This window comes from Rhodnius prolixus, unplaced genomic scaffold, assembly GCF_049639745.1.
Source record: "Rhodnius prolixus isolate KJV_2025 unplaced genomic scaffold, Rpr scaffold_1, whole genome shotgun sequence".
NCBI lineage: Eukaryota > Metazoa > Arthropoda > Insecta > Hemiptera > Reduviidae > Rhodnius > Rhodnius prolixus.
The window spans coordinates 57,435,636-57,458,916 of NW_027411581.1; the positions used below are offsets into that span (position 1 = coordinate 57,435,636).

The 23,281-nt window shown below is 33.8% G+C and overlaps 1 protein-coding gene across 8 annotated transcripts in view; it reads right to left on the bottom strand.

Annotated features, from left to right (window-relative positions):
• The window catches only part of dachs (unconventional myosin-IXb-like dachs), a 323,656-nt gene that overhangs the window by 24,558 nt on the left and 275,817 nt on the right, over positions 1 to 23,281 (bottom strand). For 5 of the 8 annotated variants that reach the window (XM_074112324.1, XM_074112325.1, XM_074112326.1 and 2 more), the window contains 4 exons: positions 12,391 to 12,585; positions 8,866 to 9,077; positions 8,565 to 8,736; positions 6,152 to 6,324 (listed from right to left, as the gene is read on the bottom strand). In XM_074112324.1, the coding sequence (XP_073968425.1) occupies positions 6,152 to 6,324; positions 8,565 to 8,736; positions 8,866 to 9,077; positions 12,391 to 12,585 (752 nt within the window). The remainder of the gene's footprint in view (positions 1 to 6,151; positions 6,325 to 8,564; positions 8,737 to 8,865; positions 9,078 to 12,390; positions 12,586 to 23,281) is intronic. The other 3 variants (XM_074112328.1, XM_074112330.1, XM_074112331.1) reach the window with 1 other exon arrangement.

The window sequence follows — 23,281 nt, forward strand, 5'->3', positions numbered from 1 at the left end:
GACCCCGGCAACTCCTAGTTTCCTCTCTTGCTTTTCCCCCCCCCCATTTCGGACTATATGGTTGTTTAGTGTATGGCGGTCTTACTGGTGATATTACAAGCTTAGATTCAAAGCGCCTCATGAACTGCTTTATAAGATTTATTTTCAGCATTTCCTAAAGACACTAGCATTTCGCACTGCTATGATGAGTTGAAATGGCTTTTCTCCTGTCTATCGCCGCCAGTATTTTTTTTGGCTTCTTTCCTTTTTCAAGTCATCCAATCTCAAAGGCCTTCCTATATTTTTCAACTCCTTAAGTTTAAATCCTCGATACATTCCCGTAACACTAGATCTCGCTCATCTGATCTCTATATTCCCTCTCACCGTACCTCATCCTTTGACAAGTCCTTCCTAATACGTGCTACCTCTCTCTGGAACTCCTTACCTTCATCTGTCCGCCATGCTCCTACCCTTTCGATCTTTAAATCCCGTCTATTCAGTTATCTCCTTTCTATCCAGCTTCCTCCGGAATTTTAATTGTTTTAGTTTATTTCCTTAATTTCTATTGATATTTTTATTTTCACTTTTTGTAAATACTTACGTATATTTTCTGTGTAATCACAGGCCAAACTGTTAAGGCCTCTAATTGTACCTGTTTTTATTCTTAGGGGACAATTGTCCCAGAATAATAAATTTATTTTCTATTTCTATTCTATTTAGGTATCTTCTTTTCTACTCGGAGGAAAACTATAAATGTGTTTGAAATGAACTTACATTAATACGTACAGTGTTTGAGCTTTTATCAAGTATGAAAACGATGAACCAAAAAAATTATGAAAATGACGTAACACAAGATGGAAATAGACCCCATAAAAAAGTAGCAAAAAGTTCGACTAAAATTTAGTTTCCGGGTCAGCTGAGGTTCGCCGAGACACAGGTCTAAGATTTTGAAATAGATTCGACAAAATAAAACAAAACTGATAGAATCTGTGGCCCCTTACACTGTACCGTCCCCTGGTGAGATCATAACAAAACTCAAAACTGCGGGTTCTTTATACCCTCACTATCTCACATTCACAAGATAAAGTTGATAGTGACCAGAAGACAAGACTGCCCTAAGTGAACAATTTGCCAATCATATTTTCTTGAAAAAAAAAAAAAAAAAAAAACTTCTTAAATCTTTGGCTACCAATTGTTATAACAAAACATCTGTATTCACCGAAGAAAGTAAAACGAAGATAACAGTTGGCAATTAGGATAATTATAGGTTTATAACTTGAAGGAGGGGAGACAAAAAATGGATGCTGCTTCTTCTTCTTCTTCGTCCATCACTCTTTTGGTCTCTTCGTTAATATTTAAAGAAGATGGAAATACCGCCCCGACTAACTTTAAGAAGTAAACATTGGGGAACACATTCATTCTCTTCAAAACCATCCGTATTATAGTCGGGGCCGGCCATTGCTTAAAAATCACTTTAGGCGTTATTTTAATGACCTCTATTTTTGTTTTATTCTTCTACTTTATTTATCAGCAGCACAAAGAAGAATTAACTCATTTTTGTTGTTGAAGCTCTTTATTTCTCTTTAAGGCTATCATTAAAGATTTCTCCTGCGTCCTATGATCTCATCAAGACAACACAACTCTTTCTCACACACTCTCCCACTAATTCTCTCTCCGCGCTGTGCGCGCGCGTATGTATGCGTTTGTAAAGAATTAAAATTTTGTCCAAACATGACAATTAACCAATTCAAAAATTATGGGGTTTGTTTTCTTCTGTGCAAGGCCCAGCATCTTGTAAGCCAAGACTTTTTTCTTTTTTTTCTATGGACGAGGGTGATGTAGGCTCCAAAACGGAAGCGGTAAACTGTTGATCCTGAACTTTGCTAATTGAAATCAGCATATTTCCTGTAACTTCTTAGTTAGAGAACGTTTTGCAAAACAACATTCCTTTTATCATCTGATTCTCTAGCTTGCTCAAAATAGAAAGCATTGCTGGAAATTTAAAGGTGAGTAAGATCGGTTGTCCGGAAATAAATTTTTACAAAAATTAATAAGGATATTCTAGAGAATTTACAGAGATTTTCGAAGTTAGCTGCACCGGTTTTTGTTGTGATCACGCCAGTAGCACTGTAAGTAAGCAAGTAAGTAAGTAATTGCCTATTTTTTCAGGCGTGCTTTAAGTAAGACTTCCTAATTAGGTGTCGTGGACGGAGGCGACTAGCAAACGAACTTTACAGTAAATTTCTTTTATTAACCATTAAATAAAATCCAAGGCCTAAGACAGGCAATCGAACCCAGTACCACCAATACACATTAGCTTTACAGGTCTCGGAGTAGCACTATACCACCACTTGGTCAAAGGCAAGCGAAAGAATTTATTGCAGCATCCTCAACAAAATGAATGAATGAACCAGAGCCGAGTGGATGTCCAGTGTTTTATGGTGGGGTCTACTGTTTAGGGTACTGCAGGATCAGAAGAACAATTCTAAAAGCTTAGTCTTTAGTCGATTGGTGATCATTGCAGGAACAAGAGACAACGTGACAAGTGCTCTGCTTTAAGCAACCTGGCTTTCAGCATATGGAGGCGCCACTCAAATGGCTTTGGGGCTTGCTTTGTAAGCGCTACTTAACTACAAGATGCAATGAGTGAGATTCGTTTGGCTCCGCCTCCTCCTTATGCATTCTATTATATAACTTCAAGGAAGGGCGATTAGGGAGTCCCTTTTGCTCTACCTGCCAACTTATAAGCCAGCGTAACTCTTGGAAAGCTTTATACATTATCCGCGCATGTATTTATAAACAGACAATACATTTGGTATTAAGATAAAGATAAATTTCAGATAGAACTGCAACGGCTGCAGTCGGAGATAACAGGGACTATTTTTTATTTTTATTCTTTTTTATGATTTAAGGCGCGTCAACATCTATGGTTGTTGGCGCCCGGAGCTTTTCCCAGTGCATTGCCGGCCTCCAGACAGTGTTCTCTCTTTACAGACAACACTGTCCATCACCGGACAGTGAGCTGTAAGATGCTCCTAGGAAGAGAAAATCTAAGGGTCAGCAGAACATGGACTATTACACGTAATTTGTATCTCCCAAATTGTATCGCCATACTACATAGTTACAACTGAATCTTGCCTAGTTTTAGGGGAAAGTAAAAAAAAAATCTGAATCAGTTCTTAAATATTTATTTCACTATTTGAAGCATGAGTATAACCCTAATTGCGTACATTCCACCAGTAATTAGAGAAAGTTAGTTACTTCAATGAAGTTTAAATGAAAGCATAAAACTTCACACGCGATCTCTAGTTGTGTTAACTGTTTGTTAAACTAAAACGCTCACAATAATGAAACATTATATTACTTTCTTTTGGTAACGGGGAGTTTTGTATTCGTGTAGATATTGACTTTAAACGGATATAACAATTTTGATCACGTTGCTTAATCGATTTTTTAAACGGTTCCTAACATTTTCTTTTACTTGAAATTGTAAACACATTAACTTCAATTTGAAACAATTTGCTAGGAAAATTCAATTAAGGATACTTCTGGGCGAGAAATGGATTTCCTCTTAACTGGGCATTTCCGTGTAATGCACAGGATCACATTACTTACTTCCTGTTACGTAAGTAAATGTTGAAAGACAATTTATTAACTAGAAATATGCATGAAATGCAACAAATTTTAGTTATATGTAAACATAATTTGTCTCTGGATTTTAGATCTCAGGATGAATGCTACACACAGAATTGGTGTATTCCATGTCCTGCTTTTCGTGCTTTTATCGTGCTATGTAATCTTTAATAAAGTTGGCTCTAGTTTCTATAAAGGTGGGAGCTGATGTCTGAACATATAGACACTGTTCTAGCATCTGAATTACTGGTGGATCGTTTTCCTTATAGATTGTTAACTTCCTAAGTGACGCTAATGTTTAAGTGGCGACCCCTGAGGTAATTTTTTGTGGCCCACGTTGTACTTAAATAAAATGAAAATATAAAAAATTGTTATAAAGAAAATAGCGCTTATGGGAGGGAGATTGAGGCACTAGCGTATACACCAATTCCTTGTAAAGCCTTTAACTACCACTGAAGACGTGTTTGCACGTGGCCCAGTGCCTTTTCTGGGGGCCAGTGGGCATGTAAAAACGCGGTGACTACTTCCGGTGACGTTTAGAAGCAATATGTCTGCCACTCTCACGAGGAAATCCAGAATGATTCGGTTTTAAAAGATGAAGTAGGAATTCCCCAAAATATATTCTTATTTAGATGAGATATATCCAAAAATGTTTGCTGAACAAATTTTTGTGTTATTTTTTTGGAGCAAGTCCTTGTGTGAGCAACTATTTCCGTCTATGAAATTAAACAATACGGCATACAGATCAAGATTGAGACTGGATAAACATCTATCTACCTAAATGAAGATTGTCTGTTCTCACTCTCTGAATCCAGATATTGAAAAACTTGGGGAAAATTTTTAAATATGTTGTTGTAATCTTTGCCTGTTGCACCTAATGGCCCGTGGTTTAATCGAGTTTGACACCTCTGGTGTAGCCTGTAAAGCCAGGCAGCTACTCGACAACAAATCAGCCTAATATGTGTGGGTAGCTTACACTGCAGGTGGAAATTACTTGCAGAATTGGAAAGAATCGACAATTTCTTGTTCAAGAATCACCCCACAACTACTCACTTGGAATTAGTCACTGACAGAGACGTGTACAAAATAGTTTGCTAACGGATGTTACAGTACAATTTCCTTTGACAAAGTGAAAGATCATGAAACCATTGATTAATGGATTAGGGGGAAATATTTGCTGAGAAGACAACAACCAGCTACCTACATCTTTATTAAAATATCAAAAGGCAAAACATACAACTGGGTCCGTTACAGGAATGAAATTTAAAACAGCATTCAATATAATTTGCTGGTTCAAAAAAGTAAAATAAATAGTGTTGACGCTAAAAAATAAAATCTTTGCAACTTATTTATTGTTATAGGCGGTGAACTAGCAGAAAATTACAGCAAATAAGGACGCTACAGCATCACCATTATCATCACCATCCATTGTTTGTTGCTACACATGCAGTCACGCATTATTTATTTATCTTTTTATCATTTTGTTGAGTAAGGTTGGTAACAATGCTTGTTTATCTTCCAATTGTCTGCGGTAAGTTACCGTTTTTTTTTTTTTGCTTTCTTCCGGTGAGTTTATTTATTTATGGCTTAGCATTTGATTTGTTTAAAGCATTGTATATTTACTAGAATTCATCAACTAGTTGTTGAGTTTTAAAAGATTTCAGCAGCCGTTTATCCGAGGCGACTATCAGGAATCGTCTGAACCCAATCTGCTACATACTTGCGTACAAAACGATTTCGTTCAGACTTAGAAAACTAATTTTAAAGTGCCTTAATATTACACTGATGTAATAAACGTGTAATAAAATTAAAATTAATAAAATAAAGGGATACAATTATAGTTAAGGAAAAAACTGGTTAGAAAGGAGATAGTTGAACACAAGGGACTTAAAGATGGAAAGGGTAGGAGCATGACGAACAGATGAAGGTAAGGAGTTCCAGAGAGAGAGAGGTAGCACGTATAAGGAAGGATTTGTCGAAGGATGAAGAACGGTGTAAGGGAATATAGAGATCGGAGGAACAAGATCTAGTACTACAGGAATGGATTGAGTATTTGAACTTGAGGAGTTGTTAAATATAAGATGGCCTTTGAGATTGATTGACTTGGAAAAGGAACGAAGCCAAAAAATAATGTCGGCGGTAAACTGGAAAAAGCCACTTCAACTCATCGTAGCAGTGCCAAATGCGAGACTCTCTGGAAATGCTGAAAATAAATCTTATGAAGCAGTTCATGAGACGCTTGAGCTTATTTTCAATTAGAGTACATTAGACATTAGAGTACTGAGTTGTCAAAATGGGTTCTAAAATAAATAATTTACTATTTATAGCCAAAACATTTTTGCCTTTTAATGGTGTTCGTCATTATTATTTGGGAAATTTATCATAAAACTAAAAAGCTAAGACTGAACCAAGTGCTTTGACACTTAAATTTAAGATATTCCAAAAAAAATGGAATTAATCAATTTGTGCAGTGAGCAGTTCATATATAAAACACAAATAAGAACCAAAAAATCAATACTAGGTTACATTATATACATACTATTCGACTTGATTCTGAATTCGATGCTGTCTTCGCTGATCCTAAAGATCTGAGGACGGTGAAAGCTGCAGCCAGATGTTTGAAAGCGTCGGTTTCCGGACCTCCTCCGGCAACTTCAAACAGTTGACGTAATAATAACATGGAGGCGTAAGTCTTGCCAGATCCGCTGGTACCTATATCATTTTGGAGAAGAAGCGAAGTTAAATTTATGCTAAAATTATTTTATTATAGAATTAAACAAAACACAAAAAAAGAAAAACGCGATAAATGTCTATTTTAAAAACGAAGTTTCAGAAGTAAACAAAGTACAAAATAGGTTCTCAATTAAAGTTTTTTCTTTTTGTATTGGGTACACAGAGGTTTGCGTAATACAAATTCTTGTGGCAGCTAATATATAAATTTGCAAAAGCGTACAGAACTTAAAACATTTTTGTTATAAAAGAAACGTAAATTTAAACAGTCCGGTAGGACAGTTGTATAAGGGTTGACCGTCAAAAACAGCGTAACGTTGAAAAACTCTCAACTTTGACAATTTTTTTCTCTTTTTCTATAGAAGATAAAATTCCCAAATTTTCTTTAAAATTAAGAGCAAACCCTCCTTTTTAACTGTAATTTTTTTGCAACAACCCAGATATAATAGGTTTCGAGAAAAAAGTGGCCGAAAATGTGCAAAAACGACATTTTCAAAAAATTTTCTTCTTCTTGTAACCTTTTTAGTAAACAACGTGGCGCCTAACTGCGTGAACCTATTCTCATGAATAAGATTTTATTCTATTTGGAAATTCATGTAGATGTGCCTTTTGGGGGTCACAAAGCAGTAAATGCATTACAAGAGAAGTTAGGACCATTTATGTAAGGCCCCCTTTTAAATATTTAATACTAAACTTTTTTCTCGAAATCTGTTAGATTTGGGTGGTTAAAAAAAAAAAAGCAGTTATAAAGGAAGATTTGATTTTTTTTTTTAATGAAAATTTGGGAAATTTATTTTTTATTGAAAAAATAAATAATAATAATCAACAAAAAGAAAATCTAATTAATAAATGAATAATTACAAATTAGCCATTTTATTTCATTAAAAAATGGGGGGGGGGAATTGATCACTGCTTCAATAACCTAACTTTACCAGCTGATCTGCCTGGCCAGTTACCGGCGGCCATCTTTAACTCGTCCGTGTGGTTCTTTGTTGAAGTGATTTTTTAAGTGAATATTAGTGCGTGTTAAAGTGAAGTACTATTTTATAAATTGTGTTTAAGTTATACTTAGTGCGTGATATTAAGTTTTAGTGCGAATAGTGTTGTGAATTATTTTAAAAAGTGTCAAGTGTCAAGTGCTATTGGACTGGTGATCTACTGAGATGCTGATGGACTTTTGTATTATTTAAACACAGTAAGTCTTTATTATCAATTAGTTATTTTAAATTTCATTATATATTTATTATTCTTGCATGAAACAGCATGTTATTATTAAATTATTACTTACAAATTAATGTTAGGGCTATGTTTTGACAACGTTCAGGGTACATTAATTCTTTAATTTTGAATACTACAAAAAGCATTAAATTGATTTTTAAACCTTTTTAATTCTTTGTTCTCTAATCTTTCCTTTTTAATCGACTATAAGTTCTAAATTAACATTCATGGTTTCCCTCAAATTGTTTTTAGGAATTGCTTTCTATTCCTTTTTAATGTATTCAACTAAAATAGCATTTTTGTGTTTTTTGAATTGATTTCTAAACCTTTTTGGTGTATTCTTTAATCTTTAGTTTTTAATTGGCTGTAAGTTCAACATTAGCATTCTTTGTGTCTCCAAGTTGTTTTTTGAATTGATTTCTAAACCTTTTTGATGTATTTTTCTCCCACTCTGGTCAATATAGGTACTATCATAGTCTGGACAAACTAGTTGGTAAATACCACTGTTGTCATGAGGGTTGTTAGTTTCGATTAGTGCACTGTTTCCCAGTTTGTTGTTGGTCCTAAGCGCGGTTTTGAGGCCTAGTTTCTTGGAAAGGTTACATAGTTTGTAGGTCTCGTTTCCGCTTTGATTTGGGCAGTATTTGTTTTGTACTCAGTATTTTATTAATAATGTGGTGGTAAAACTGTTAGTTTTATAGGATTGAGAACCGCAATCATGAAGAGATCAACTTGAACGCATTTTCGGGAATGGGATGTTTCTGGAAGATGAATGAGACCGTTTACTCTTAAGATCGATTCCAATCACCTTCTTGTTCTTTTAGACCTATTGAGCTAGGGTTTCAGTTAACTTAAGTCTTAGTCCCTCTCTTAATACTCTTAATAATCAAAGGAACAATGAATTCGAACCCATAAATTTGAAGATTTGAATAAATTTGAAGAAAGAGGATTTAATTTTCTTGCTGATGGTATTATTTAAAATTGAATGTAAAAATTCACATTACCTGATAAGATTATGGCTTGCGGGTAACCAGATTCCGACTGATGTCTTACCGCTTCCTGGACCACTCGCAACAGTTTAGGGCTTAGTACAACACTACGTGTGCTGCTAAGCGTCAACGGATTACCAATATCGTTGTAGCCGTTAACTGATACCAATATTGGACCTACGTTGGTCTGTAATCAATAAATAGAGCTACCATCATTTTGAGTTCTATTGATTTGATTAATCTATTAAACAGAATAAATTAATGAACGAATTGATTAAAAAAAAAGAAAAAAAGAGAATATAATCATGCTCCTTACATAAGTCTGATTGTCGTGGAAACGTGCGGCAAGTGCTTTCAAAAGAGCGTCCTCGGTTAACGGGCCGGGTAGATGGATGAGATCATCAATGTCAACTGGCGGTCGTGCAGTCGGTCCTACTGGTAATGGGCACTCTTGTAAACGATGTTCTGACCTACCTGGAACCGGTAAGCAACCGTTGTTAGCCGCCTCCAATTTCTCAGGGCACACTCCTGAAGAAAGAAGAATTTGGTTTTTTTTTTCTTTGGTTCTCTCTCTCTCACTTCTTTTTGATCAAAAGAGGAAGTGGGTCACAGCAATGTTATTAATAAACAAAATTAATCAGGAAAGTATAAGATAAAAGCAAGCCATGAAATATCTTTCTTAAATCAGAATTCATGGAAACTGTCATGATCAAAGATAAAAGGGCTGCTCAGCATGACTCCAGATAATCTTAAAACTTCTATCTGACTTCTTTTTCAAGTTATAAGAACAGACTTGGCTTCAGTTTCTGTCTCTCTTTTTTTATATATAAACTAATTACTTTTTCTGATCCCTCTAAAGGAGAAGTTTTGCGATCATGCATATTTTAGATTTAAAATGTTTACCAGAAATATATTTTTGAGGCTATGAATAGATTAGTGCGAGTTGAATGGTTTGTGCGCATCCAATTTGGTTCATTGTTATTGTTATTCTAGAATTTACAGCTATGTGCATAAATAACAGTTAAACATGCTGAAATAAGTTAACATGGTATGAAAGACAAGAGCGGAACCACGTCCTAATTAAGGTTCTCTCTAGCATTATTTAAATTTTACTATCTACGGAGAACTTGAGTTCATACTGTTGAGATAATCTCGAAACCAATAGCATTTGCTGAGGAAGTAAGACTCGTGAAATTTAAGATACACTTTAATTAACTTGGAAGGGAAGGGGATTTCTAAGGTCAGTGTGAAGGACAATAATAGAAATATAATTTAAAATCATTTTCGTAGGAAAGATTGGATGCGATTGGTATTGAAATGCTTAGTTGAAACCCAATTCTCGCATCCATATATCCACAAAGTTTTAGAGTGTACGGACAAATAGTTACGAAAGAATCGTTTGTAGCATCGATTGCTGCGTTCTTCTAGTCTTTTCACTTTTGTTTCTTTTGGGTTCCATGTTGGACATTCTTCATATGTGACTTAATTTGTCTATACAAAGTTAATCAATATTGTAGGAAGAATGCATCCCAACAACATAACTCAAACAGAAATATCGCCTTCATAGTTGATTTTTGAGTTTACAAAATCCTTAGGAGACATAAGGGTTTTTATTTTAAAATCGCTGAACTGGAAATATAAAAATTCAAAATTTTTTTGAAAATCAATCACAATACTTCCACTTCGGAAATAGTAAAGAAAAAAAAAAAAGAAGTAATATGCAGAGAGATATTTTAGCAAAAATTTTGCTGAGTCTAAAAACTGTGGATGAAGTCGATTTATCACAGCTGACTCTGTAAAACAGAAAAAAAAAAAGTCTAACAAATACTAGCCCCACTCATGGATGCCAGATTACAGTCACTATGCATAAAATTAACATCTCATTTAAAAAAAAGAAGCAAAATAAAACAAGATATCTCCTGTTTTAACATCAAGATATCCTTTATAGTAAACATTCTTTTCTATAGACTATTCAAGTTGAAAATTAGTCTACCATGATTAATCATATTTATTATAAATAATTAATCACGATGGAATGATGAATTACGTAAAAAATAACTACATGATGAGTGAACTTGATGCGACAATATATATGGTAATGATAACTAAACTTTCAGATAAGCTTATTCTAGACAAGAAAGTTTTAGGGTAAGTGATACATTAAGATACTTCTACTTGTAATGGATCAAACCAAAGGGATACTTCGGTTACCCTTGGACACTTCTTACGCTCTAATACTCAACACTGAGTGCACTTTCAAGACTAAAATATCCATCAAGTGAATTACCAACGAAAAGAAAGTAAGTGATGACGTGTCAAATTATCTCTCGATTAGTTGGTAACCACGTTTAACTTCAAGCTATTTATTTATCATTATTTAATTTTAGATAATTTCATTTTCAGTTACTTTAAAAAGAAAAAAGATTTTAAGTAGTACTGGAGTTTATTTATTTTCTTTTAAGGTTCAACTTCAAAACTGATAATCGAATGTTCTAGGACAGCAGTAATCATCTACAGCCATTTTGGACTTTTCTTTTTAAGTAAAATGGTGTAAATTATCAAAAGGCCTATAAATAATCTCTGAGAATAAAAGGAACAAAATTACTTACTTCAACATTAACAGAAATCTTTTTAGATTATAATAAATTTAGGATTTAAGTCAATCCAGGAGGAGACAAATCAAAATTAAAAAACGGAATTTGACATCATAGAAGTACCACCAAAATCAAAAAGGATGCACATTATTAACTGAACTATCCGCTTAACAAGTCGCACATTTTTTTGCCTTTTTTTTGGCATCGGCTTTCGCCATACAGCCAGCATCGTCTAGGTGCTTATCACTAGAATATCACTCACTCTCCATTCTTACTTATAAATACATTCGCTTCCACACATTCATCCCTCTACTATATACAACTATTTACATAAACCTTACAACTAATGGAAGGATCAGTACTCTATATTCCTGCCATCCTTATAGCTTAACCGAAATTAAAATCACGTAATCCTTCTCTAAGCATTTTCTTCCATTCATTCTAATTCGGCTATAATTTTTAAATACATTCATATTTCTTTGCTAGCTCTACTTCAGATTTAAGCACATAGATGTTGGTGGACGGATATTATGTCATATTACTTCAATAGCGTTAAAGTAGATTTGTTATTAAAAAAAAAAAAAAATAGATTATCAGAAATAGCTCCACATTAACTTTAAAAAACAAAGTAAGTTTCTTTGAATTAGTTGTGAAAATTTAAATGTCTCAATGAGAGTCAATTTAGAGGAATCTCTCAAAGAAAAGAGACGAAAACTTTGTTGAAATGTACAGAGAACTTCCAATCAATCTAAATTGACCAAAGTCTTCTTGGTAGCACCTAGAAGTAGGTGTTAGATGTAGTTAAAAATCTAAGTCGAAATTTTCTTTGATTTTTGTTTATTTTAGCTCGGCTAACCATACACTCATACCAAATCTTAAAATCCTCTGTTTTCCACTGAGAATTACATCTACTTAAAAGAGTTCTTCCGGTAAAAATTCAAAATAAATAAAAGGACCTTAAGTTTTCATTACTTCCTTTTTATGAAGGAAAAAAAGAAAGAACTGGCCTCTTCTTGCACGCAGTTCGTGTAATCTTTGATATTCGAAAGAATAGGACAGTAAGAGTTTTGAGGCCGAGAGCCAGATGATGGGTCTTCAAAAATAGAAGAAACTAGAAGAGAATATAAAAATAGAAGAAAACAAAAGAATAGACTGTTCTAGAATGGCCCTTAACATTTAAACTTTTTATATTATTATAAACAAAACAAAAAAAAAAGGGTTTATAATGAATTTCTCGATTGCTTTACCTTCGTGCCTGCTATCGTTATTCGTTTGCGTTTGATGTCCCGAAGATTGCTGTTGGACGGGAGCCGCTGCAGCTGCGGAGCTGCCAGCTGGAGCGCCAGCCTGCTCTCCCAGTCTGTTCCGTAGTGTCACCAGTTCTGAACTAAGACTTCTTAGTCTTTGTTGTAAATGTACGGCCTCGTTCGAAGAACAAGCATCTGGAAGATGGAAAATAAAGTACTTAGACTCTATTGAATCGTTAATTAGCTATTTTCTATGAGAATTTTAGTGACAATTTAAAAGATATCATTAAAAAATCTTCAAACAAAGTCTCATTAAAAGGCAAATAAAGTAATTGTGATGTTTATTTAACAAAGAACAATAAGATTTTAACTGCTCTTCCTGAGGGGAGACATTGCTTAATTATGACGTAGCGAAGAGAGTATATGTATTTAGCAGCGAGTTAGCTAGCTAAGGGTACGTTTACAACGGAGCTGTGAGTATAGATGATAGCAGAGATGATAACTGATAGAGTGAAAATATAATCGCTGGTTAGTGTGCACAACAGAGCTGTGATACATGCAACATGTCGAGTAGTGAAGAAGAGTTTTTATGTTCAGCAGCAACAAAAAGGTATATTTTAAAGAAAAAACGCTGTAGAAAATATCATGTACATCCCATAAATAAAAAACGAAGTACTTTGGGCGAATTTCACTATTTATATAAGGAACTTAGAAATTATCCGGATCGTTTTTTTTTGAATATGTGAGGATGGGTCCACCCACATTCGACTATATTTTAGAAAAAATAAGGTCAAAATTAAGAAAACTTTGGAAAAATTGTCATGGAAATCCTATAACCATAGAAGAAAAACTAGTGATTACTCTTAGGTAAGTAATGATTTTATTGAGAAAAAACAAATAAATAAATACACATGAAAATAAATGTAAGCACGATTTAAAAAACAAAATATTGTTTAAAAGTAAATAATAAAAAATAATGAGTAAAGACAGCACTAAATAATTTTTCGACGTCCATTTTGAAGCTCCGATACTGGAGTTCAGCTAGCAGAAAAATGAAAAATTCAATTCTCTCATCTATGCTCGTTTATAGCAGCGAGTATGAGTCACTAGTCGAAGCTTCGTTGTGCACGCTCACATAAGAATGTACTAGGTTATACTATAAGCGCTGATGCATCACTGCTATCATCTCCGCTATCATCTATGCTCACAGCTCCGTTGTGAACGTACCCTAAGCTAGTCGTAAAGTTTGACAGTGACAGACTAGCTGTCGAAATTGTAAGTTTACTACTTAATACTTCTTCATAGTCTTAAAACAGTCTATTTCAAGTTGTTGACCTTTAAATCCATAAGAATCTAGAAATAAAATTTCTACCCATTCAAATGTCTACTTAAAAACTTCATTTTAGCTGTCAATCACCAAAGATAAAAATAGTAACTTACATTTTAAAGAAATCTATTGTCTAAAAGGAACTTCGGTTTACTTTAGTTCCAGCGTATGGTTTCCAAGACCTTTCTGCCAAATATGAGGATCCCGGAATATGTTTTTTTTTTTAGATGAGGAACAGTCGAGGTAACATATACTTAAGACTTAGTTAATAAGAACAAGGTCTGCTGTAGGTGGGTAGGATGTGCTTTAGGAGCCAGGAAAGAACGTTACATACCTGCAAATAATTGCACTAATTATGTCTGAAGGAAATTCAGATACCAGACTGAAGGTATAATAAATAAATTGAAAAAGAAAGATTACATCCGTTAACGGGCAGGAAATTAGAACAAGAAAACGTGATTTCCTGCCTAGTATTATATTTGTTAAATAACAGGAAAATATAAATTTACGTAGTTAGGGCAAAGAATTGTATAAATATCTAATTATTTGGATTTATGTGGGGTTGTGATTATTTTTACTTTTAAATTACTTTTCTCAGATAACCGGTAGATCTCTTTCTCACATCCTTTCTCTTTTTCTCCTAAATTAAGAGCTTCCGTCAAAACTTCTTCTGAATAAAATCTGTTTTTGGGAAAAAGTATTGCAATTAGTTAGCTAGAATTTTTTCTCCTACAAAAATCGAGACAAAAAAAACATGGTTTATAGATTGGTCGTAAAATGTTAAGAATCGTTCGAGTTACCAGCGCTTACAGCTATAATTAAATTTCAAATTACCATTAAAATGAAATTAAATCATTACTTGCGTAAATTACTGTTTTTTTTTTAGGTTTCGTTAATTTATAAACCAAATTTACACCCATTTAGATCTTACGTTGCGCAACTAACAAATGACAATCTAATTGTAACATAATATTATTTCATTTATTAGGTTTTTTTAAACGCATTAATTTTTTTTTATTCTGGATTAATTGATCAACTATAAATGATTTTATAATATATTTTTAATCACATTTTAATAACAGTTTAGATATTTGCGATTTCCTAATACAGGGTTTTTTTATTTGTGCGTACTTATTTGGTAGATTTGGCGGAAAATATCCATACAAGGAATTGGTTTATAGCAATCGAATTGGTAACATGTGAAAGATGGCGTAATTGATTACAGTAGTCAGTGGTTTAAGTTTTTTAGTTTTTTGATTTTTAATCAGAGTCGTATCCATTGGAAATTCATCCCAGATAGCAAATTCTCAGTGATTTCCGCCTCTATTACTGAACAAATGGAACGTGTTTTTCTGCTCAGAAACATCCGGTTTTAAAGAATAATAATAACAATTTAATACTCTTCTAACCGGATATTGTAAAAACCCAAAATCTGAAATTGATCCAGAAGGGGAGGGGAGAAATAGCGTACAGACCCGGATCTTGGACCTTTAGATTATCATTTGTTCTCTGATCAGTGAGTGACTAACGTTCAAGAATTCTTTGCTTCCAAAATCCAAGAAACAAATCGGCATGGAAACCAAGAGCTTGCCACAAAAAAAGGTTACTACCACAGAACATGACACCAATCTAAGTTCATCACTTTTCTACCAATCTTTTTTTGAATGGCCTTTATTATTGGCGAACCCAATTGACCAATTGGCCAGTAATTATTTTGTTTATATTAAATAAATCTCGATGTATTCTTCTAAATTTATTGATACTTTAAGATTCCCAAGAATACATTATTATATGGGCAATGCTTTAAGCCATTACGCTTAAATAATTACAATGCCGTTATCGTTAAAAGAAAATGGATTTAGAAGAAATTCGAGTTTTATTCCCTAAAGTTCATCACACAAAAAACAAATAATGAACAAAATAATCTAAATATCTACTTCTTGATTAGCAAGTCTCATGACCTTCATAATGATGTAAGCGAACAGGTGTTTCCGGTACCGAAAGAAGTGGGAGAATTTCTGTTTTCTTAAGCCAAGAACAGTTAACGATCTTTTTTTTTTTGACCGTCACAACATGTATGGAATGAAACTAGAGTAAAAACTAGGCAATTTCCTTTTTTTCAATTTTCCTTTAATGCAGGAAAAACTTGCCATTGAAGAAAATTCTTTTAATTAATTATTTAATAAACATGTAATAAATAATTGCGCTTATATGACTAGAATTTTAACGACTTCTCCAGTGCTATGTGAAACATTTTCACATTTTTGAATATTAATAAAGATAAAAGACGCAATAAAGTTTGAAACATTCTCGGATCAGTTTTAAAATTTGTTCAGTTTGAACAATCAAGAACTATTTGGGAATACGATCTAGTCTATACCTAACCTAACCCGCGGCAGGATCATCCTTAAAAAATCTTTCGCATTGCCAAGCCAGTCTTTTCTAAGGCCTCCAGTACAAATCTTGTAGTATCCTAGTCCTGAACTACGTTCCCTTTGAGATTATCCTTCTATGTATTGGTATATCCCAGATGCCCGCTTGGGCAGATTAGCCTTAGTTGAATGTAGTGGTTGCAGCAATTGCAGAACTTTAAAAGGGAAAAGCGTTGCAAGTTGATCGGTAAATAGAAGAGTTTTGAAGGCTGTCTTGATCTTATCAACAGGCAAGAAGCTAATTATCTCGACTTCCTCGAGAGTAACAGTTCTCCGTTTACTGGTGTTACAAGAGTATTCAGCTGCAATTTGCGATGTACGGTCCAGTGTAAAATATTTAAAAGATATTTGAGAATGCTGATTTCATCGTCGGACGAAGCATGCATGCTTTTTAATATCCTTGAGCGTTTCATTTTCAATAATTAAAGAACACTTAAAGCATGAGCTTTCAACAAATTTTAACTTAATTTCGAGCTTCTAAGATCAAGTTTATCTCAATATCTGTCTAATAATTTGATTAGAAAAGTGAAACTACCCATTGAAGAGACAATAACAGGCTCAAAAATTTTGTAGAAATAATTGCTGCAATGACTGCACAAGTTTTATAAAGTCGAAGAAAACTGAAGAAATCGCCAAGATAGGAAGCCATATCTTGAAAAACGTTCTTTTATGAAGCTAACGTTAACAAAAAGCACGTACGTAAGAGATGTGCTTGCTAGTGGTGATTTAGCAGCAAGCTTTTGCATCTCCTGATAAATTCCTTCATTAGTCTACGTATTTTGACAAAAAAACAAACGAAACAAAAGGTTACTAAACTAAGTCGATAGAAAACCATTTCTGTACAATTTACTGCTCTGTTCCCTTAACATAAAAACGTTTTACGTGCATATATAGAATTCTGTTTTGAAGCGAACCTGTTTTAAATAGAATAGATGTCTAAGATTTGAATAGGTAGCATTGGTTGATGCTGTAGTTCAATTGCAGTAGAGATGATGTTCACCAGTATTCATGCATCCTTCTCTACGCAATTATTTTTATTGATTACGTTAGGCTAAATTTTTGTCAAAAAGATAATAATAAAAATATTAATAAATAATAATCGTCACAAATAAAACTGTGTTGCAATAATTAATTGTTAATGGACGGTGGTACGTTATAAATTATACGGTGATAACTTTGAAGCAGGAGAAATTACCAAGACTGGGTAGTTGTGGAGAATGTGGCTGAGATATACACACATAATACGTCCTCTCCTGTAATTCTTCTAACAAAACTGGCCAAACAAGCCACACAAAGCCGAGCTAAACGTCTACTAACATGGACTTCAATAACAAACTGCTACCGGAGGAGAGGAGGTATCCGTAGATAGGAAGACGGTGCAGCTATTATCGGCGGACCCGCACCGTTAATATGGGTGTCACATTTTCAAAATATACAACCAATGATGTCATGTCTCAGGATCTCTCTCTCTCTCTTCTCTTACTCGCTCACTCCCACATCGATCAATTTGCCTACCTCGAGCTTAATCGACACGAACTTTCGATCTAGATATACTACTTGACGTCAAATTTTTTTCAACTTATTATTTACTGTTTTAGTAATCACTGAAGGAAAAAGTATTCGAGGTCGTGTCAGATTTTCGAGAACCGAGAATTTACTGAGAAACTTCTCAGACATTAGAGAACTTCCCTGGAAACTTGAGAAAAAAAAAGTAGTTTTAACGCAGTCTGCAGGTAAGTAATGCAAAGAATATATCAAAAATTAAAAATTACACTAAGATTAAACTTTGTGGGATACTATTGTGGCTTTCGGGGGATACTATTGTCGCTTTTGGGGGATACTATTGTCGCTTTCGGGAAAATCTTACTCTGCAAATCAAATTTTCTATTTTCTAAATTTTCTTGAAAATGCCTCCAATGATTTTCTTTATTCTTTATTACTTCCTAAATACCGATATCCTTTCTTTTAAAAACTTTTTTTTTCAGGAAATTGGTTTTTCCAGAGGTATTCAAGATATCTGTAACTTAAGCAACAGTCTAAAGTACCTCCATTTGAACAAGTTACTGTTCAAACAGTTTATTCAAATTAAAATATGAATGTAAAGTATAGTAATCGCAAATTTTCACAGTCAAGGCTAAACCTCCAACTAACAGTTAGGTGTCCTGGACGAGGCAGATGTTAGTGTAGTGGTCATGAACGTTGTTTTGTAAGTGGAAGATCCATTTGTAGTTCAAATCCCGCGTGTTGCTACTTCTTATTTGTTAGACCTAAAATACGAATGTTGTGGAGTAGTTTTGATAAACCTGCTGGTTTAGAAGGATTAGAATGTTTAACTGATCTGTGATTTCAACTGATAGCTAGGACCCCAAGATGTTGAACTTTCTACAGCATCCAGATCCACTAAAATCGTAAATAGTAAGTAAAAAAACAGAAATCGAGGTATTTTCGAGGCGAACTAAATAATTGCATCAGTAAGGACGTCTATTCCATTGTAAGGATTTCAGCGCTGAATGTTTGATAACAGGAGCAGAAATGTAGCCAATAAAATATCAAAATGGACGCTAAAAATATTTGTATTGCAAACTCCAGGAACCTCAACACATTTATGGCCAATGGATACCCAATTTGGAAACATTGACACAATCACAAAAAATCCTCTTGCTGGAAATGAGATATTTCTTTAGTTTTGTATCTTGATTATTGTTTAGAGTAGTCCAGTGACGTTTAATATATTTTGATTGTGAATATCTGGCTCTAAGACAATATAATATAGAGGTAGTGGATTTTTGTGGGCATGGATGAGATAAGATAAAAATAAACTTTTTTTAAAAATACAAGTAGAAACTTTGTCTAAGGAATACAGAATCATCGGAAGAAGTTTCGTTAAAACTATTTCAAAAAAAAGAAAGAAAACAAAATTTAATAGCATCAGGAAATTAGACATCTCAAGGTCATCCAAACTGCTCTAAAAGAGGACCCACCACTCCTTCCAGTTAGAACTTGTCCAGACATCTGGAAGCACATACTATATACAGGCTACCCAATCCGGAACAGCTCCATCTACAGTAATTTTTTACTTAAAGAATAACGATTTAATAAAACAAAAAATAAAATAAAATTCACCCAAAACGCAAAGACCGCTAACATCAAAATATAATGATCATAAAACTTAACTACTTCCATAACTTTGTGTCAATGAGCTTGTTAAATGAGCTAAATTTTATCATTACATCTTTGTATATTTCTTTCTTTAAACTAACATCATTTTCTTAATAAACTTCAAGAATCCGGACAGAATCCGTTTTTTAAAACGCAAACACAACATTTTTTTAAAAAAGCTTCTAACTGAATACGGGAAGACCATTATCCATTAAGAGGCTTCTGAAATTATGGATCATGATCTTATATGGAGGAACATGGTAAAGAATTCAAATGCATATTGTGATTGTAAAGAGTGTTTCTAAATTGTTTAGCTCGCATTTTACTGATTGCAGCTCAGCATGGGCGCCATTCAAGACCATTGCTATTATAATCTCCGAACTACATTGTATAAATTTAATCTTTGTAGAGGCTATTGTCATACATTGTTATTGTGTCCAATACAGTGCACATTATGATGAACTACATTATTTTTTTTATACATTCTTTTATTCCTCATTAAAAAGAAAATAATTTTATCTTTCGGATTATCGATTTTGACCATTCACCATTGCTCTCGTTGGACAGATCTGGTGAGCTACATTGAGCAGTTCATAGGCTAACCAATTACAAGGAATCCACACACTATTCTTTAAAAAAAATAAAATAAAAAAGACATGACGCTTCAAAATTCTTTACCAACTATTTGAACTAAATTTTCGTCCAAACTTCCGACGGAAATAGTTCTTTTTTCCAGGCGGGCTTTACGTCCAACCACCAAATTAGGGTGTCGTGGATGGAAATAAATAAGGCTCTGTAATTAACCAATGTATAGACACTGGGGCTCAGTCAAACCTACGAGAACAACATAGCCATTTCAATCTACAACAATGCTACGGTAAATACTAGTTGGTGCACCCCGTTCGATGCCACAAACCTGACCCAACTCAACATTCCTTTTGCAAAGCAGCTAGCCAAGGAAAACTACCAGAAATACCAACACTACACTTTCTCTTTGCTCGAATCCTTTAGTACAGCCTCTCCTGTCATTCCTAGCGATCCTCTACACTGAGTGAAGCGCCAAGATCTCCTAAAACTGACCAGTAAAATTGGGATTTACATCGAGAGTTCTACCAATGCACATAGGAGAATTTCTAAGATATAGTCGATTTCAAGAATTGAATCAAAGTCTACTCGTACTATTAACTGTATATCGTTGAATTTTGAAAGAATAAAGAATAAAGGTTACATCGGTAAACGGTGACGCCTCGCCTTCCTTCCAACCGAGACAGTAATCGGAACCCAGCCACCGCGTAAGTCGCTTGTCTGTTCTCGTTGCTCCTGTTGAAACGTAGAGTTTCAAACCATTTTTTTTAGGTTTGTGTGCAGTGAAATCTTGTAACAATCGTAATGGATATTCATGAAGAAGGTATGTATTATACATAAATAAAGAATATATGCAGGGCCGGATTTTCCTATAGGCTAACTAGGCTTCAGCCTAGGGCCTCAAGATCAAGGGGGGGCCTACATTCAAATTGTTAACAAAATTAAAATTACACTATTTTAAAAACAGTACCAATAACAACATGTTTCATTTAACATATTGATATAATATCAGAGTAGTGATGTATTTTATTATCACTCATGTAATTTACAAACTTAAAAATGGGAGGTGAAAGGGCCTCATAAGTGGAATAGCCTAGGGCCTCTTTTTATCTATATCCGGCCCTGCATATATGTATCTGTACCCTCGGAGGGAAAAGGCACCATGTCCATTTTTTTCGATTTTCAGATTTTGGCATCATTTTACAAATTTTTTGTTGCTCTTTCTAGAGGTGTAAAGCACTATGCCCTATGTTTACTATTAAGCGATTTATGTATTTTTAAAAAGCGCTATGATACTTCATTGCTTAAGGGTAAAAGGCACTACATGGGCATAAATTTTTTCACAATGGAGATGAAAGTAAAATATTTTAAAATATGGGAGTTAAAGTGGCCTTACCTAATGTAATAATTACGGTGAGAAGTACAGGAAGTGTATAACCGGAAAAGTGGAACAAAAAATGAATTTGGAAAAATATCTTTATTTGGCTCCCCTGTAAAATTTACTTTTTGTGACATGGTGCCTTGTCCCTCCTATATTTTCTGATTGTACTTGATGAAGTGACATTTCTTATAATATAAATAGTGACTAAAAATGTAACGTTCGCCTATGATGGCCATAAAATTGAGAAATTAGTGAATGGTAGTACAGAAAATGTAAAAGATTATCATTTACTGAGGATATATCTGCCAAAATTTATGAAAATACATTAATAGCAGCAAAATCTAATTATTACAAAATTATTCTCTAAGTTTATATAATTCTTCGAAAAATTCAAAACATTTCAGGCAGGCTGTCAGAGGTGAACTTAAAAACAAATTCCTTCCAAAATTCACTGAATTGATTCATGATATTGATATTGAATTGGACGGTTGAACTGATATCATGGTTCTAGATGGAAGAAGGCAACAGCTGAATCATTTGAATCAATTCTTGAAAAAAAAACAAGTGGAAGTATTTGAATAATCCTTACAGTCATCAATACGAGACCGACTAGACCAGTAAACGAGAAGAGATACGGATTGAAATAAAATATTAATAAAAACCAAGAAAGGGAGATGAAACTGCCATTAATTTAATTCAAGAACATTATTTCATTTATTGCTTTTTTTCCTCTAATTTACCGTTATTTTGCGCACTGCTAACAGTGCAGCCAATCGGCGTTTGTTTAAGAAGCAACATAATTAACCCGCAAGAAGTGCGCATGTCATATTCTCCGCTGGAAAGAAATTAAAGATTAGAGATAAGTAAAATGTTTTAATTATTATTAAAGTATAAAATAATGATTTTCTAGAATTATTATTTTAAAAAAATATAGAGAAAATTCTCTAATAATTACATATAATTTGTTATAAAATAATTGAATAACAAACATAAATGCCTTTTACAAGCAAATCTTTACTCATCAAATAAATTTTTGTAATAAATAAAGAATACAATTTATAAATTATCTTTTACTAATAAGCAACTGATTATAATTTTATTTTGATAAATTTACAATATTCCTTTTGTAAATTTAATCAAAATTTATTGTAAAAAGCAAACTATTTTGTTTAAATATTATTTTAAAAGATTTAAGAATAATTCAGTAGCCCGGAGGTACACAACACTAGGTCAAATTTTTTTTAATTTATTTTTTTAATGTTTCTAATACAAAATTATTATTTTTTATTACCCAACCATCTGTTAACGTGCTTTAAGATTCCCAAGAATACATTACGAGGGTCGTTTGAAAAGTCCGTGCAAAAATAAAAACTACTTAATTTTTTGGGGTAAACCTTTTTTATTTTTCAACATAGTCTCCTTTTAGGCTTATACACTTCGTCCAACGCTGCTCTAGTTTGTTGATCCCTTCCGAATAATAGGATTTGTCCAAGTCTGAAAAATAGCCATTCGTTTCTGCAATCACCTCCTCGTTTGAATAAAATCTTTTTCCCGCCAGCCATTTCTTCATATTTGGGAACAAATAGTAGTCCGAGGGAGCCAAGTCTGGAGAATAGGGGGAGATGTGAAACGAGTTGGAACCCTATTTCCATTAATTTTGCGACCACAACTGCTGAGGTGTGAGCTGGTGCGTTATCGTGATGGAAAAGGACTTTTTTTGTGGGCCAATCGTGGGCCTTTTTTCTTGCAGCTCGGTTTTCAAACGGTCCAATAACGATGAATAATATGCACCTGTAATAGTTTTACCCTATTCCAGATAGTCGATGAGGATTATTCCTTGCGAATCCCAAAAGACAGTCGCCATAATCTTTCCGGCCGAAGGAACGGACTTCGCCTTTTTTTGGCGCAGATTCCCCCTTGGTAACCCATTGTTTAGATTGTTCTTTGGTCTCAGGAGTGTAGTGATGTATCCATGTTTCATCCACAGTGACGAAACGCTTAAAGTCC